Consider the following 15,806-nt stretch of genomic DNA (forward strand, 5'->3'; position numbering starts at 1 on the left):
TTTTTTTTCTTTTATTCCTTGTGGAAATTGTTGTTTTTTTTCTTCACTAAAACGACATTTTATTCGAAAAAATTATGATTTTTCAATTTCATGTCCAAATTCTAAAAAAATCTAAAACGCCTGTGGATTCAAAATGCTCACTACGCCCCCTAGATGAATTCCTTGTGGGGTGTAGTTTCCAAATTGGGTTCTTTTTTGTGGTGTTTCCTTTTGTTTTGGCATCACAAGACCTCTTCAAACCGGACATAGTCCCTAAAATATGTCCTAACAAAAACAAGGCCCTAAAATCCTCTAGGTGCTCCTTCGCTTCTGAGGCCTGTGCTTCATTGCATTAGCATACTAGGGCCACATGTGGGATATTTCTAAAAACTGCAGAATCTGGGCAATAAATATTGAGTTGTTTCTCTGGTAATACCTTCTGTTTTACAGATTTTTTATTTTTTTATTTTTTTTATTAAATATGAATTTCTGCAAAAAAAATTCAATTTGTAAGTTTCAGCCCCACTGTGCTTTCATTTTTGTGAAACGCCTAAGGCCTCATTCACACGGCAGGGTTTCCCGGCCGGGTGCCGGCCGTTAATAAATCGGCCGGCACCCGGCTGCATTAGGAATAATAGACCCCTAATGGGGCTATTCACACGACCGATTTTTTTTTTTTTTTTTTTTTTTTTTTTTTTTTTTTTTTTTGACGGCCGGAAAAACCGGCCGTCAAAAAATAGGACATGCTCTATCTTCGCCCGGGTACCCGGCCCCCATAGAAGTCTATGGGGCCGGGTAATACACGGCCATCACCGGGATGTGTGGCATCGCTGTACACTGTGTGACAGGGCCGGGGGTGTACAGCAGGTGGAAGGGAGCGCTGCGCTGGCTCCCTTCCCCTGCTTGAAAAGCACCCTGGCCCGGCGCCATCGTAGGTGCGGCTGCTACTACCATAGCGACGCCACTATAGCAGAGCGGGGAGGTATCTCCCCGCTCTGCTATGTGCTAGCCGCACTTTAGCTCCTTGAAGGAGCGGAATCCTCGTGTTTTCGGGGATTCCGCTCCTGGACAGAGCGCTTGATGTCTCTGTCCATATCTGGGCAGTGACATCAGGGGAAACTCCTGAAGCGGAATCCCCGAACACATGGGGATTCCCCTTCAGGAGTTGCCGCTGATGTCACTGTCCGGATCTGCCCGGCCCGGCACGGATGCAAAACTTAATGCAAATCGGCCGGGCAAAATGGCCGATTTTACCGGCCGACACTCGGGCTCGGGAACGACCCGGTCGTGTGAATCCCGCCTAAAGGGTTAAGAGACTTTCTAAATGCTGTTTTGAATACTTTGAGCGGTGCAGTTTTTAAAATGGGGTGATTTATGGGTGTTTGTAAAGTATGGGACCCTCAAAGCCACTTCAGAACTGAACTGGCCCCTGTAAAAATAGCCTTTTGAAATTTTCTTGAAAATGTGAGAATTTTCTGCTAAAGTTCTAAGCCTTGTAATGTCCTAGAAAAATAAAAGGATGTTCAAAAAACGATGCCAATCAAAAGTAGACATATGGGAAATGTTAACTAGTAAATATTTTGTGTGATATTACTATCTGTCCTACGAGCAGATACATTTAAATTGATAAAAATGCTAAGTTTTGGTGTTTTTCACAATTAAATACTGAATGTATCGACCAAATTTTACCACTAACTTGACCCCTTCCTGACATTTGTGGTAAGTATAAGACATGGAAAGCCAGTGCTTCCCGCAAAATTTCGTATACTTACGACAAATGCTTGGCACCGGCTCAGAAGTCGGTGCCATCATCCCCGGATGTCCGCTGTATCTGACAGATGACCTACTGCTGTAACGGCAGGGACCGAAGTTGGCTTCAATCCCCGCCATTAACCCCTTAAATTCAGCCGTCAAAACCGATGGCTACATTTAAGGTGTTTGCAGCTCATCGACACCCCAGCAATGAAATCGCCGGGTGTCAGTGGCTGCAATGGCAACCGGAGGCCTGATACTGGCCTCCCGGTGTGCCTAGCATGGAAAACTTCCAGCCCCCGCCCGGAGGCAGGGCCTGAAAGGCTTCCGTAGTCGCCGGGAAGATGGCGCCGGCTCAGGAGATGAGCCGGCGTCATCAGCGGTAGATATCACCTGTATGTTACAGCTGACAACCACCTGTAACGGCAGGAACCGGAGCTAGCTCCGATCCCTGCCATTAACCCCACAAATGCAGCGGTTGGATCCGATCGCTGCATCTTTGTGGTTGCTAGCAGATCGGCAGCTGTGCCCTGCAATCGCACGACTACCGACTGCTATTATGACACCAGGAGACCTCCGGTTTGCCATTACGGAAGCTGATTTAGGCCCCGCTCGGAGGCGAAGCCTAATCGGCTTGCTGTCAGTGAATGACTAACAGATCTAATACATTACACTACGTAGGTAGTGCAATGTATTAGAAAAAAAATCTGACAGTTGGACCTTCAAGTCCCCTAGTGGGACTAAAGTAAAGTGTAAAAAAAAAAAAAAAAGTAACCAAAAATATGAAAAAAAATATAATAACAATTTTAAGTAATAAAATAAAACACAATCGCCCTTTTTCCCTTTATCAAGTCCTTTTTATTATTGAAAAAATCAAAATAAAACATGCATATTTTTTATCGCCGCGACCGTAACGGCTTAAACAATAAAAATATTGTTATTTATTCCACTCGGTGAACGGCGTAAAAAAAAAACGTAAAAAATGCCAGAATTTCTGTTTGGTCACTTTGCCCTACAAAAATTGAAATAAAAAGTGATCAAAAAGTCGCATGTATCCAGAAATGGTGCCTATAAAAACTATAGCTCGTCTCGCAAAAAAAACAAGCCCTCATATAATAGCTCCGTCGACGAAAAAATTAAAGTCATGGCAAAATATGTTCTTTTTACAAAAGTAATTTTATTTTGCAAAAAGTTGTAAAACATTGAATCTTGCTCTAGTTCAACTTTCTGTGATGTACCGACAAAAGCTGTGGTTCCATGTGAACCCCTCTACCTTCAGCTGGTTTTCCTGAAACCATCACTGGTATGCACCGGTTCCTCTTCTCTCCTTGCGTGTCAGCGGTCTTACTGGATGTAGGCAACATGGGGCCTCCCTGCCCTCCTCGGTGGTACTAGAGGAGAGTCTGGCTTGGGCTGCCAACCCTCCAAACCCTCATTCTCCAGATTACATTGACTTAACCCCGAATCTACGGGAAAGCTGCCTCTCCCCTTCTGTGTGTGATGGAATTACCTCCACCCTCACCTCTGTTGCATACTGTGCAGTCTAAATATGCAGCTGCTCAATTCAGAAAGCTCATTCTCGTGCTCAATATGAGGGATGTGGACTCTTGTTAACCATCTAGAACAAACACACCAACAAGATATTCAAACTCTGTGTGAAGACGTTAATCAATTTGCAAGCGGGAACATATTCACAGAAACCGGGACTTCTCACCTTGCTAAGCAAATCACGTTATTTATATACCACAAGTTATTATATTGCCTCTTGTGTTTGTACATTTTGCTCTTGGCTTATTCTAATTCTTATCCATGTCCTGCTGTTCTGTGATGTTTTGCTTCCACACATCCGGTACTTTGACATATCCATGTTCGCGGGCCCATGCAGCTGTACTTCCTCGCTATCTCTTGTTATCCATGATGGCCCTCGTCTTGATTTATTCATTTTTGGAAGCTTTTCTCTGCACTGTCTGTGTGAACCATTCGAGGTATAGATTATAAAGTTGCAGCTAACTCTAACTACCTTTTTTATTCTTCAATAACCGTCCTAGAATGTTGCTGATTTTCATGATTGAGTTCCAAGTGTATTCCCAACTTCAAGATCAATCTGAGGCCATAAATGGGACTCTTTGTTGCCCCAAATCTGAGTCTAGAAGAAATTTTTAATTTGCGTTGGGTTACCCATTCATTGAAATGTCTTGGTATCAACCTCCTATGACCCATCGGTGACTTAAAATGTTCTCTTTCTTATTCAATCAGTTGGAGAGGATCGTTCCCGGTGGGATAAAGGCAGTTTTACGTGGTTTGGATGTTGAGAGATCTCAAGATAAATGTCCAACCTAGGGTGTTGTACTTCTTCCAAACCATGCACATTAAACTACCTACTTCCCTTTTTAAATCAACTACTACTGTGCAAAGCTCCTTCATATGGACTGGTAAACCATCTAGACTTAAGCATACACTACTGCATAGAGACATTTCCGCTAAAGTTATAAGCCTTCTAACGTCCTAGAAAAATAAAAGGATGTTCAAAAAACGATGCCAATCTAAAGTAGACATGAAAAATGTTCATGGCAGGATTGATCTTAAAGCACATTACTTGGCTTCACATTTATCTCGTGGTGAATTGGTGTCCACATGGCAAGGAAGAAACTTGGGAAGAGTGGCATAAAGGTTTTACCTTCTCACCTGCCTTGCTAGATACAGCCCATCTACAACCTCTTCGCACTCGCCCTACTATGGGACCCACACTTTTGTGATGTTCCAATGCACAGGTGTGTGCCCACTTAAAGACTATGTACACCTTTTGAAATCTCTGTATACAGAGCAGCTGTATCTAGCACTGTGACCTGAATCCGTCATGTCAGTGGCACTGACTGGTTCAGTGACAGCGGGTTGGTACAGAGTCCCTTCAATTCTCCATGCCCTGATGCCTGAAAATGATCCATCCTGCTGGCGCTGTGAGAAGTGGAAGGAACCCTTCTGCATGCCTTTGGACTTGCAGGATCATCACCCTTTTCAGGATGACATCCCAGCTTGTGACTGGCCTCCCCATGCCTGTTATTCTGCCATCTTCACCACTGTAGGATTCAACTTAACAAGTACAGACAGTCCTTTCTCTACCATCTTTTCTCGGTGGCTCAAGCGTTTACCCACCTGCTGAAGAGGTGAAGGGAGCCCCCTTCAATTTCGATGTGGTTTGCTAACGTTACTGATAACATGCGTATGAATTTCCTAACATCCTCTTTGAACGATACCTGTGGGAAACTCCATAATACCTGGTTCCATTGAATGAGATTCCAACAGAATAGCAGAGAATATGAGAGGCTCTTAAGGACACTATGTGAGTAGATGACCGCAGTCCCTGAAGTTCTATAACTTATTTTTTTTTTTTTTTTTATTGTCCTTGCTTCTTCCTCAAAAACAAACCCTTACCCCTCCCTGGTGTTTTGGTTTTTTTTCGGGCGATTGTTGCTGCCTGTTAAGCCACTATTGCCCTTGGCTTTATTTTTATTTTATTTTTCCCCTCTTCTCCACTATTGAGTCCGATGAGACTGTCTACTGACTCCCAAGTCCGTCTGTTGTCGTCGTCGCCCCCCCCCCCCCCCCCCAGTAATCCTATCTGACAAATCTGCAATATGGGGTGAGCGTTCTGAAACCCTTGTACTGTGAGTTTTAATTGGCTGTACAGGTGATGTATGTGATTTTGTTTCACCCTACCTTAGTCTCCTTGTGCACGCAATATGACTTTTACGTTCCGTTGTCTCTCTCCTCCTTTTTGTATTGTTGCCTTCTAGTGAAAATAAAGAGTTAAAAAAATACGCTAGTCTCATAACTATGCTGCTATTTAACAGCACAATATATATATATATATATATATATATATATATATATATATATTATTTTTTTAGTGAGCTTTGCAGCAATTTTTGGTCTGTACTTTAATTTTACGTTTGTTACATTTTAACATTTCCCATCCTTTTTCTCTCACACAATTTTTGTTTTTTTGTAGAGCTAGCACCTTGTCCATTGCGGTATCTTCTCTTGCCACAACTGGTTTGTCTTTTTCTAAAATGGATGAAAAAGAGCGACAGCAGGCTCTGGAGGAGGAACAAGCAAGACTTCAAGCACTTAAGGTATTGTTAGAAAAAATAGAGAAATATATATGTATATATAATCTCTCTCTATATCACACACACACACTTACTTGGGCAAACCTCGTGCCTCAACTGTTCTGTGCAGTGAAATACAAGAATTAAAGAAAAAAAATTGCAAAAAAACAAGTGTAGCATAAAAACTTTATTTGAGTAATCGATACACTTATGACGATGCATTCACTTTAATTCTGCAGTTGTCTGTGTTTCCTGGTGACATTAGTGACACAAATTGCATTCGTGGTACTCACTCATGGAGTTTAAATGAGTACATGCAATGTGAAATAAGGGATTTTTCATTTAAAGGGAACCTGTCACCAGCATTTCACCTATTAAACCAGCAATACCAGGTGGTAGTGGGTTAAATCATTTCTATATAACCTATAATTATCTTCTTAGTCTGCTCTGTACCTTTTAGTATTCTGTTTTTTAGTGTTCCCACACCGTATGCTAATGAGCATAAGAGTCATATCTTAGTTTGAAAAGAGTCCAATCTTCATTCCTCAAGTCTTTCCGGGTTTGCCCCGCCTCCTTTCTTTTGATTGACAGCTCCTCGCCTTCCCCCAGCACACAAAATCCCCGCTTGTGCATTGATATCCTCATCTGGTGTGTGCGCACAAAGGGACACCGGATTATTACGATAAAAAGCGGAAAAAATTTGCAGACCGTTATTTACAGTCGGAGGAGGAGTTTAGGAGAGGGGATAATGGCAATGAACTTTTGATAGCAGCGGCCAGTGAGGGATAAGTAAAGTTCAATAGGTGAAATGCTGGTGACCGGTTCCCTTTAAGTAAATTTAGCCTAAAAAGTGTTGCATCTTAAGGCCCTTTTACACGGGCCATTTATCGGGCAAACGCTCGTTCATAGAACGCTCGTTCCCGATAGTAATTGCCCTGCGTAAACAGGGTAGCGATCAGGGGATAAACGAGCAAACGCTCGTTTATCTACTGATCGTATCGTTGTTGGCAGCACATTTCGCTGTGTAAACAGGGAGACGCGCTGCCCACATGATGATAATGGATGGGGAGGAGCGATCGGAGTAACGAGCGCTCGTCCCCATACGAGCTCCTTGTGAAAGGAGCAAACTAGTTCTGATCACCGAATTGTATCGTTGATCGGCACTCGTTTACTCGGCCCAGGACGGGCTGTGTAAGAGGACCTTAACTCTGACTGTAGATAAATTCATGTTTTCTTATTTTAAATTATTTAACTTTCAGGAGCGGCGTCTAAGGGAAATTTCTGTAGTGTCAAATTCTACACCCGGATCAACCTCACCGAGCACTTTATCTGGAAAAAGTGTTAATACCAATTCAGCTGTTGATTTATTCTCAACGCCTGCACCAACAACTAATAGGTGAGCCTAGAGATGTATGGTAGTGATTTGTCAAAATACGCTATAATATTAGGTGAGCTGGGTGAGGATCATGTAGAAGAACATGCAAGGGGATTATTTGTGAACATACAAATATCAGTAGTTAAGTATTTGTATCATCTACACTGATTTCCCTATGACACCTTTTTGTTCTGTTTATGGTCATTTTAAATTTTTTAAAGAATGGCTTCAACAAGCAAATCCAACACACACTTGTGGAAGTTATTAATATATTGTCTAGGAGACTGGAGTAAAGGAAAAGTATCGCTGACTACTTTACAGATTTTTCTTCTTCAAACCCTGGTGAATTCTGCATACCCAAGAGCATTACATAGTTACATAGTTAGTACGGCTGAAAAAAGACGCGTCCATCAAGTTCAACCAAGGGATGGGAAAAGGCAAGGTAGAAATTTCTACACATAGGAGCTAATATTTCTTTGTTCTAGGAAATGATCTAAGCCAGTAGAAGAAACATTTATAAAATAATCATCTAAAGCCAAGTTTTCAATTTTGATTAAATCTTTAAGTAAATGTACAGAATAGTAAAAAGCTGTAAGGTTTTTTTTAAAATGCAAAAACGTCCCAAATTGCCCCCCTATTGATTTCAATCTGAGGCAGAAGTGTTTTTTTTTTTTTTTTGTTCCGGATGTTTTTTTGGCCGCTCGTGGAAAAAAATGTGGCATTCTCTTTCTTCGAGCGGTTTCAATCTTTGACTTCCCATTGAAATTAATGGGAGTAAGAAAAAAACCTTTTGGCGCTCGTTTTGAGTGTTTTTGTTTTTTTTTGTTTTTTTTGCACTAGATTCAACGGCTGCCTGCAAAAAACGCTGCTAAAAATCATGGAAGAAGTGTCTAAACAACACTGCCTACAAAAAACTTCTGTTCTAGGCTTTAACCCCTTCCCGACATCCGCCGAATATATACACCGCAGGCCGGGTGGGGGAGTATGGAGGGTTGAGCCCGCTCCATAGAGCGAGTGTGTCGGCTGTGTGTTACTTCTCGAGCGTGATCCCGCTTGTTTACCCGTTAAATGCCACGGTCCATAGCGACTAAATGACTAAAACCGGGGGCGATCCCTTAAAGTTCCAAACCCCCCCTCCCTCCACATCGAGATAGGGGGGTGCCGTTGGATGGCATGGCAACCTGGGGGGGGCCTGATGAAGGCCCGCCATCTTTGTACTCCTATGAAGCCCTGCACTGTCAGAATCACGATACACTGCAATACATTAGTATTGCAGTATATCGTGCAAGCAATCTAACGATCTCTTGTTGAAGTCCCCTAGGTGGACAAGTTAAAACGGTAAAATAAAGTTGTTGTTTTTAATAAATTAAAAAATTAAGTTAAAAAAAACACCTTTTCCCTCAAGCACAATGTAAAAAAAATAAAAAGCTAACATAACTGGTATCGTTGCGTCCATAAAAGGTTGAACTATTACAATATATCATTATTTAGTCCGCACGGTGAACGCCATAAAAAATTAAAAACATCAGAATTGCTGTTTTTTTGGTCACTTCATCTCCCACAAAAAAATGTAATAAAAAGTGATCAAAGTCTCATGTACCCCAAAATGGTACCAATATAAACTACAGCTCGCCCACAAAAGATAAGTCCTCATACCGCTAAATTGACGGAAAAATAAAGTCATGATTCTCCGAATAAGGCGAAAAAACTAAAATTTTATTTTTAACAATCCGTTTTTTCCTTGTAAAACATAAAGAAAACTACAACAAGACATATATTAAGGTTTTAGACAACAGAAAAAGGAAAAAAAAATCATATTTTACTTTTATAAAGAAAAAACTATTGGTTAAAAAAAAAAAATTGCTCGGTTCCAAGACATTATGAGAGCCATAACTTATATTTTTTTTATTGTCTTTTTGCGGGACGAACTGTAGTTTTTTTATTTTTCACTTTTTTTGGTACATACGATTTTTTTATTTTTTTTTTTATCCCTTTTTTTTATTTTTTTATTTCATTCTTTTTAGTGCTATGGTGGGAAAAAAACAACCTGGGGTTTTAATTTTTTTTTTTTTACGCTGTTCACTGTGTGAGTGAAATAATGCTATATTGTAATAGTTTCAAACTTTTACAGGGGCAGCGATACCATTTTATTTATTTATTTTACATTATTTATTAGTTCCCCTAGGGGAAATTTGGTTGATAAATTCAGTACTTATTTCTGAAAGGCACCAAAATTTTGAGAAAACTTGTAAAAATTAGCAATTTTCTAAATGTAAACGTATCTGCTTGTAAAACCGATAGTAATACCACACAAAATAGTTACTAGTTAACATTTCCCATATGTCTAGTTTGTGTGCATAGTTTTTTGAATGTCCTTTTATTTTTCTGAGGACAGAACAAGGCTTAGAACTTTAGCAGCAATTTCTCATATTTTCAAGAAGTATAGTAAAAAAAAATTATACTTTAAAGAGAGGCTATTTTTTCAAGGACCAGTTCAGTTCTGAAGTGACTGAGGGCCTTATATATTAGAAAGTCCCCATAAATCACCCCATTTTGAAAACTGCACCCCTCAACGTATTCAAATCAGTATTCATAGTGTTTTAACCCTTTAGGCGTTTCACAGGAATTTAAGCAAAGTAGAGATGAAATTTACAAAATATTTTTTTTGCCCAAATTCATTTGTAGTAATTTTTTTTTTTTTGTACCACAGAAGATTTTACCCGAGAAATGCAACTCAATGTTTTATTGCCCAGATTCTGCAGTTCTTAGAGATCCCACATGTGGCCCTAGTGTGCTAATGGACTGAAACACCGGCCTCCGAAGCAAAGGAGCGGATTTTGGGGCCTCCTTTTTTTTCTAGACTATATTTTAGGCACCATGTCAGGTTTGAAAAGGCCAAAACAGTGGGAACACCCCAAAAGTTACCCTATTTTGGAAACTACACCTCTCAAGGAATTTAGGGGTATAATTAGCATTTTGACCACACAGGTTTTTCGCTAAATATATTGGAATTCGTCTGTAAAAATGCAAATCTACTCCTCCCCTTTTTTTTTTTTTCTGAAAAAAAATAGAAATTGTTAATATTTAAAAGGAATAAAGAAGAAAATGCACCCCAACACTTGTAAAGCAATACGGCAATGCCCCATATGTGGTAATAAAATGCTGTTTGGACCCACAGCAAGGCTCAGAAGGGAAGGAGCACCATTTGGATTTTGGAGCACAGATTTTGCAGAAAGCCAGAACTTTTGTATTTTTCACCAATGGAGCTGTGTGAGGGCTTATTTGTTGCGGGACAATCTGTAGTTTTCATTGGTACCATTTTGGGGTACATGCGTTTTTTTGTTTTTAATCACTTTATATTACATTTTTTTTGCAAGTCAGGTGAGCAAAAACAAGCAATTCTGATAATGTGTATTAGTTTTTTTTTGTTTTTTTACAGTGTTCACCGTGCGTTATAAATGAAAATGTTACTTTATTCTGTGAGTCGGTACGATTACAGCGATACCATATGTATAGTTTTTGGGTTTTTTTGCAACGTTTGCACAATAACATAATTTTTTTACAATACAATTTAAAGGAGTCTGAGCTAGTGTGAAAACCACCTCCTCCGTCTTCAGTGCCTCAAGCTGCTTCTCTGCTCCTCTTGTGCTTGAGGGTATGTTCACACGTGCATGTCCGTTACGGCTGAAATTACGGAGCTGTTTTCAGGCGAAAACCGCTCCTGAATTTCAGACGTAATGGCAAGTGCAGGCGTTTTTACCAGCGTCCATTACGGACGTAATTGGAGCTGTTTTTCTATGCAGTCAATGGGAAACTGCTCCAATTACGTCCCAAGAAGTGACAGGCACTTCTTTGACGCGGGCATCTTTTTTGCGCACCGTCTTTTGACAGTGGCGCGTAAAAAAAATGACCGTCTGCACAGTACATCGTAAAACCCATTCAAATGAATGGGCAGATGTTTGCAGACGCTTTCAGCAGTATTTTCGGCCTTAATTCCAGGCGTAAAACGCCTGAATTACGTCCGTAAATAGTGCGTGTGAACATACCCTTACACTGCAGATCTGATTGTTCACTAGTAAGTCCGTTCTTGGATTAAAATTACAACTAGGTTGCAATGACATGACAAGCCGCTAATTGCCACACATACTGGGCCATATGAGACTCAGTAAGGGGGTCTCCAAATGCATTGAAGAGTCGGTCTAAAAAGTGCTTTCTTTTTTTTTTTTCATTCAAATTGTTTCTGTCCTGAAATGTTTTTTTTATTTTGTCAATTCAAATAATGTGTTCTTTTCAGCATGCCAAACCTTACCAGTGATCTGTTCGATGCGCAGCCAGCATTTGTACCAACAGTACAAAGCACTCCTGCCATAGCAACATCTACAAACAGCACATGGGGAGGTAAATTTTTAGTATTAACTTTGAAAGTAATGTGGGTAAAAAATATTCCGAGGGTGTGCATGCCTTGAGGTTAAAAAATGTTATCCAAGACATTAGTGGCATATTGCTAGGATATGACCCCAATGTCTGAGCGAGTGGGGTCTAACTGGTGTGATAGTCAATGACTGTCTGTACAACTGCCCAAATAAAAATCGACTCATGTGAATGGCAGGGCACAACGGTCAGATGTTCGACGATTGGTCATTGGTGGGATATCGTACAAATCTGCTACCAATGTCTTGGACAAGACAACACTGTGAAACCCTTCACACCCTGCATTATGCATTAACGTCCAGGTGCCAGCGCCGTAAATCCAAAGTGGCACAAATGTATGGTTCTAGTGCAGCCTCCAGAGCTTCGCCATCAGCTATTACACCTGGCTTACTAACTCTGATCCTGACTGATTAACCTCTTCGCTTCCGTGGTGAATAGCAGCAGCACCATCTAAACGAGTAAAAAAGGATAACAGAGGGAGCCTCCTCCCCCTATCAGTGCCCTCTGCGTTGCGGTCATGGGGCGCTGATGGGTTTCCATGGCAGCCTGGGGCCTAACGAAGGCTCCCAGTTTTGCTGTGTTTGTACTCTTATTAGGCCTCGTTGTGGAACTAAAAAAAAAAAAAAATTAAGATCAATAAAGTTTTTATGGGAGAAAAAAAAAGAGCAAAGAAACTTGCCTTTTCCTGTACAAGCCTAAAATGGCTAAAAAAATAAACACGTGGCATCGCTGCGTCCGTAACTACCCAAACTATAAACCTATGATGTTCTTTATCCTGCACCATCGACGAAATAAAAAAAGAAAAAAAAAACATGGCCAAATTGGTTCATCCCACCACCCCAAAAAAAATAGAAAATATTTCATGTCAGGCCTCGTTCACATCAGCATCTGGTTCCATTCATGGGTTTGGTTAGACCTCTCCGTTGGAGGAACCCATGATCGGAAAGACAAACGGAAACCATAGTTTCCGTTTGCATTACCATTGATTTTGCGACTACGCTATGGTTTCCGTGAAAAAAAAACCTGAAGCCATACAAAATGGAGACAAACGGAAACCATTTGCCACGGAAGCATTGCAATTCAAATCAATGGTGATGCAATCGGAGGCTGTGGTTTGTTGTTTTGCACGTATTGAGGCACTTGCACCTTTTCTATGTCCGAAAATTGCTGTAGAATGATTAATACATTCCCGCTATATGTACTTTAAATGGTGCTATTAAAAAAATACAGACAAACAAGACCTCATACAGCTACATCAACAGAAAAATGAAGAAGTTATGGCTCAACAATGAAAAAACGAAATAAATTGTTTTGTCCTCGAGGCAAAATAGCTGCGTCCATAAGGGGTTAAAAAAGTTTACTATACACAATTTTGTCCTGATTTGTGCCGACCCTTACAGTATAACAGTATTTGTTGCTTTTTATGTCTTCACAGGGCCTTTTTCATCATCAAATGGAGTTAGTTCCCCACCACATCTGGACATCTTTGACATGCAACCTGTTGAAGACGTTGTAAAGTCTACCCCAGCGTTCATCACTTATCCTTCTAAACCAACCATGGGACTTGTTAGTGGTAAATCTGATTTTAATATTTGGATATGTAAATAAATGTGTTTAGTGGTATAATTTTAAAAATATATTTTTCAAAAGTCTGTCACCAGATTATCAGTGCCCTATCTCCTACATAATCTGATCGGCGCTGTAATGCAGATAACAGCGGTGGTTTTTATTTTGAAACACGATCATTTTTTGTAGTAAGTTTTGAGCAATTTTAGATTTATGCTAATTAGTTTCTTAATGACCAAATGGGCGTTGTACAGAGGAGTATATGACGCTGACCAATCGGTGACCAATCAGCGTCATACACTTCACATTGTTCCAGCCCATTGGTGCAGCGTGATTGTGCAGTGAAAGAAGTTGGACTGGAACAATGAGAAGTGTATGACGCTGATTGGTCACTGATTGGTCAGCCTCATACACTTATCTCTACAACGCCCAGTTGGTAAAAAGTAAAAACACGCCCAGTTGTCTATTAAGAAAGTCATTAGCATAAATCTAAACTTGCTCATAACTTGATAAAAAAATGATAGTTTTTCAAAGTAAAAACCACTGATGTTTTCTACATGACAGCGCCGATCAGATTATGTAGGAGATTGGGCACTTATAATCTGGTGACAGAGCCTCTTTAAAGGGAACCGGTCACCAGCATTTCACCTATTGAACCAGCAATAACTGGTGGTAGTGGGTGAAAAATCATTTCTATATAACCTATAATTGTCTTCTTAGTCGGCTCTATAGCTTTAGTATTCAGTTTTTTAGTGTTCCCACACCGTATTCAAATGAGCAGAAAAGTCATATCTTCATTTGAAAAGAGTCCTAACTTCATTCCTCAATTCTTTCTGAGTTAACCCTGCCTCCTTACTTTTGACTGACCGTTCCACCACAATGGAAGACCTGATGGGCAGCCTTCTCCTCGCAGTCCAGGATTCTTTATAAAATTAAAGATATGCAGACTTCTGCCTCTCTAGACATGGTGTCCTTTAAGTGTTCCCCCAAAATTCTTCAATAACCGTTCTGAATTTGAAGAGGTTCTAACAAAGGAGTGGGAGCACCCATATTACCTTTTTCAAAAACCCAAGCTTTTAGATTTCAAAATGGGCTCCCCCCCCCCCCCCCCAACAGTGGATTCACCTGTATTCCACTATCCCTCTGGCAGACGCGGCGGCCCTTAAGGATTTCAAAGACAGCCAGACGTATAGAGACTCTTGCCTAATATGGTTTTGAGGCAGCAGGATTCGCCCCTTGGCCTAGCCTTTGCATTCACCTGGGTCGTGAAGTCTGTATCTTTAGGGGGTTTTTCAGCCAATAAAAATTGATGGCCTATCCTCAGGATAGGCAATCGGTAGCTGCCGGGACCCCCGCCGATCAGCTGTTTTGAAGGGGCCGCAGCGCTGGTACGAGTGCTGCGGCCCCTTCAAGACAGCCGATAGGTCGGGTTGGACTCCCAGGACCCCTGCCGATCAGCTATTGATGGCATATCCTGAGGATGGGCCATCAATTTTTATTTGCTGGAAAACCCCTTTAACTACTCAGGCAGGGTAGCCTTGATGGGCCACAGTTGAGGATTTAGCGGACCTTGCTAAACAGAATTTGTTCTATTTCCCTGTAATTGGCTAGTTGTTCTGCTCAAGCTGCTGCTAATATTGTAGAATTTGCAGGTTTCTCTGGCTGGAGACTTGGAGCTCAGACACGGCTTCCAAAGGTCTTTTTCCATTCTCTCTTTTGCCTGTAAATGCTTCTTTTGGCAGTAGGCTGGATGAAATTATCTACGTGGCTACGGGTGGTAAGAGTTCTCCTCCTCTACTATCCTGGTACAAATGTCAGGTACCAGGACGTGTCACTTTTCATTCTTTTCGGCAAACCCTGGAGCAGAAAGAATGCCCCCCTCCCAAGATGGAGACCATTCTGTGAGCCCTGTCCCTCTTGGCAACCCCACTTCAGTCTGTTCGCATATCGACCTAGCCTTGAGCATATGCACCTTGCACACTGCCTAAAGGGGCTGCTCCCACCCGCGTCTGCTTTCTTCTTTCCTAGGACATGTGGCTCTCAAAGGTGCAAGATGCTTGGGACAGGGAGGTTGCATCCACAGAGTACAAGATCGTTTTTCTCTATTCCCTGCTGATCGTTTCTTCCAGTCCTGATCTCCCTCTTGCTTCTGGCCCTGTGATCCTTGCTAGACTGGGGTGTAATTGTTCCAGTCCCACCTTTTGAGAGAGGTTTACAGGTTTCTTGTTTGACTCATTGGGGGGGATACAGACTATAGTATATGCTGTTGCCACTAAGATTGAAAGTGTGTTGTCACCTCCTATGGGATATACCCCTCCTACAGGCACTGAGCTTTTCAGTCTTAGCTTAGGGTTTTTTGGAGGCATACACTACTGCTGGTACAGTAGGCTGTTTTGGGTTTTTTTTCCTTCCTTTTTTAGTCTTATTATTTTTCCCTTTTCTAGTTGGGAAACGGGCGACAATGTCCCGTGTTTCCCATTTTTCTGGTGGTCGATCAGTGTCGACCTCACGGCGCCTTTGTCCCCCTGCCAAAATAAAGACGAGAGAGCATATGGAGGAGACATCCCTGCTGGTTCTATGCCATTGGGGGTGAT

General features: G+C 41.3%; 1 protein-coding gene across 6 annotated transcripts in view; it reads left to right on the top strand.

Moving 5' to 3' along the window:
• Positions 1-15,806, top strand: part of LOC142659548 (phosphatidylinositol-binding clathrin assembly protein-like) — a 73,222-nt gene that overhangs the window by 32,625 nt on the left and 24,791 nt on the right. For 5 of the 6 annotated variants that reach the window (XR_012850342.1, XM_075835792.1, XM_075835790.1 and 2 more), the window contains 4 exons: positions 5,741-5,864; positions 7,100-7,236; positions 11,510-11,613; positions 13,082-13,219. Coding sequence is in view for 5 of the 6 variants with exons in the window: in XM_075835792.1 (XP_075691907.1) it covers positions 5,741-5,864; positions 7,100-7,236; positions 11,510-11,613; positions 13,082-13,219 (503 nt within the window). In the remaining variant the exon portion in view is untranslated. Of the gene's footprint in view, positions 1-5,740; positions 5,865-7,099; positions 7,237-7,536; positions 7,638-11,509; positions 11,614-13,081; positions 13,220-15,806 lie in introns of those variants that run through there. The other variant, XM_075835795.1, reaches the window with a different exon arrangement.

Source organism: Rhinoderma darwinii, chromosome 8, assembly GCF_050947455.1.
Source record: "Rhinoderma darwinii isolate aRhiDar2 chromosome 8, aRhiDar2.hap1, whole genome shotgun sequence".
In the NCBI taxonomy this organism is placed as follows: Eukaryota; Metazoa; Chordata; class Amphibia; order Anura; family Rhinodermatidae; genus Rhinoderma; species Rhinoderma darwinii.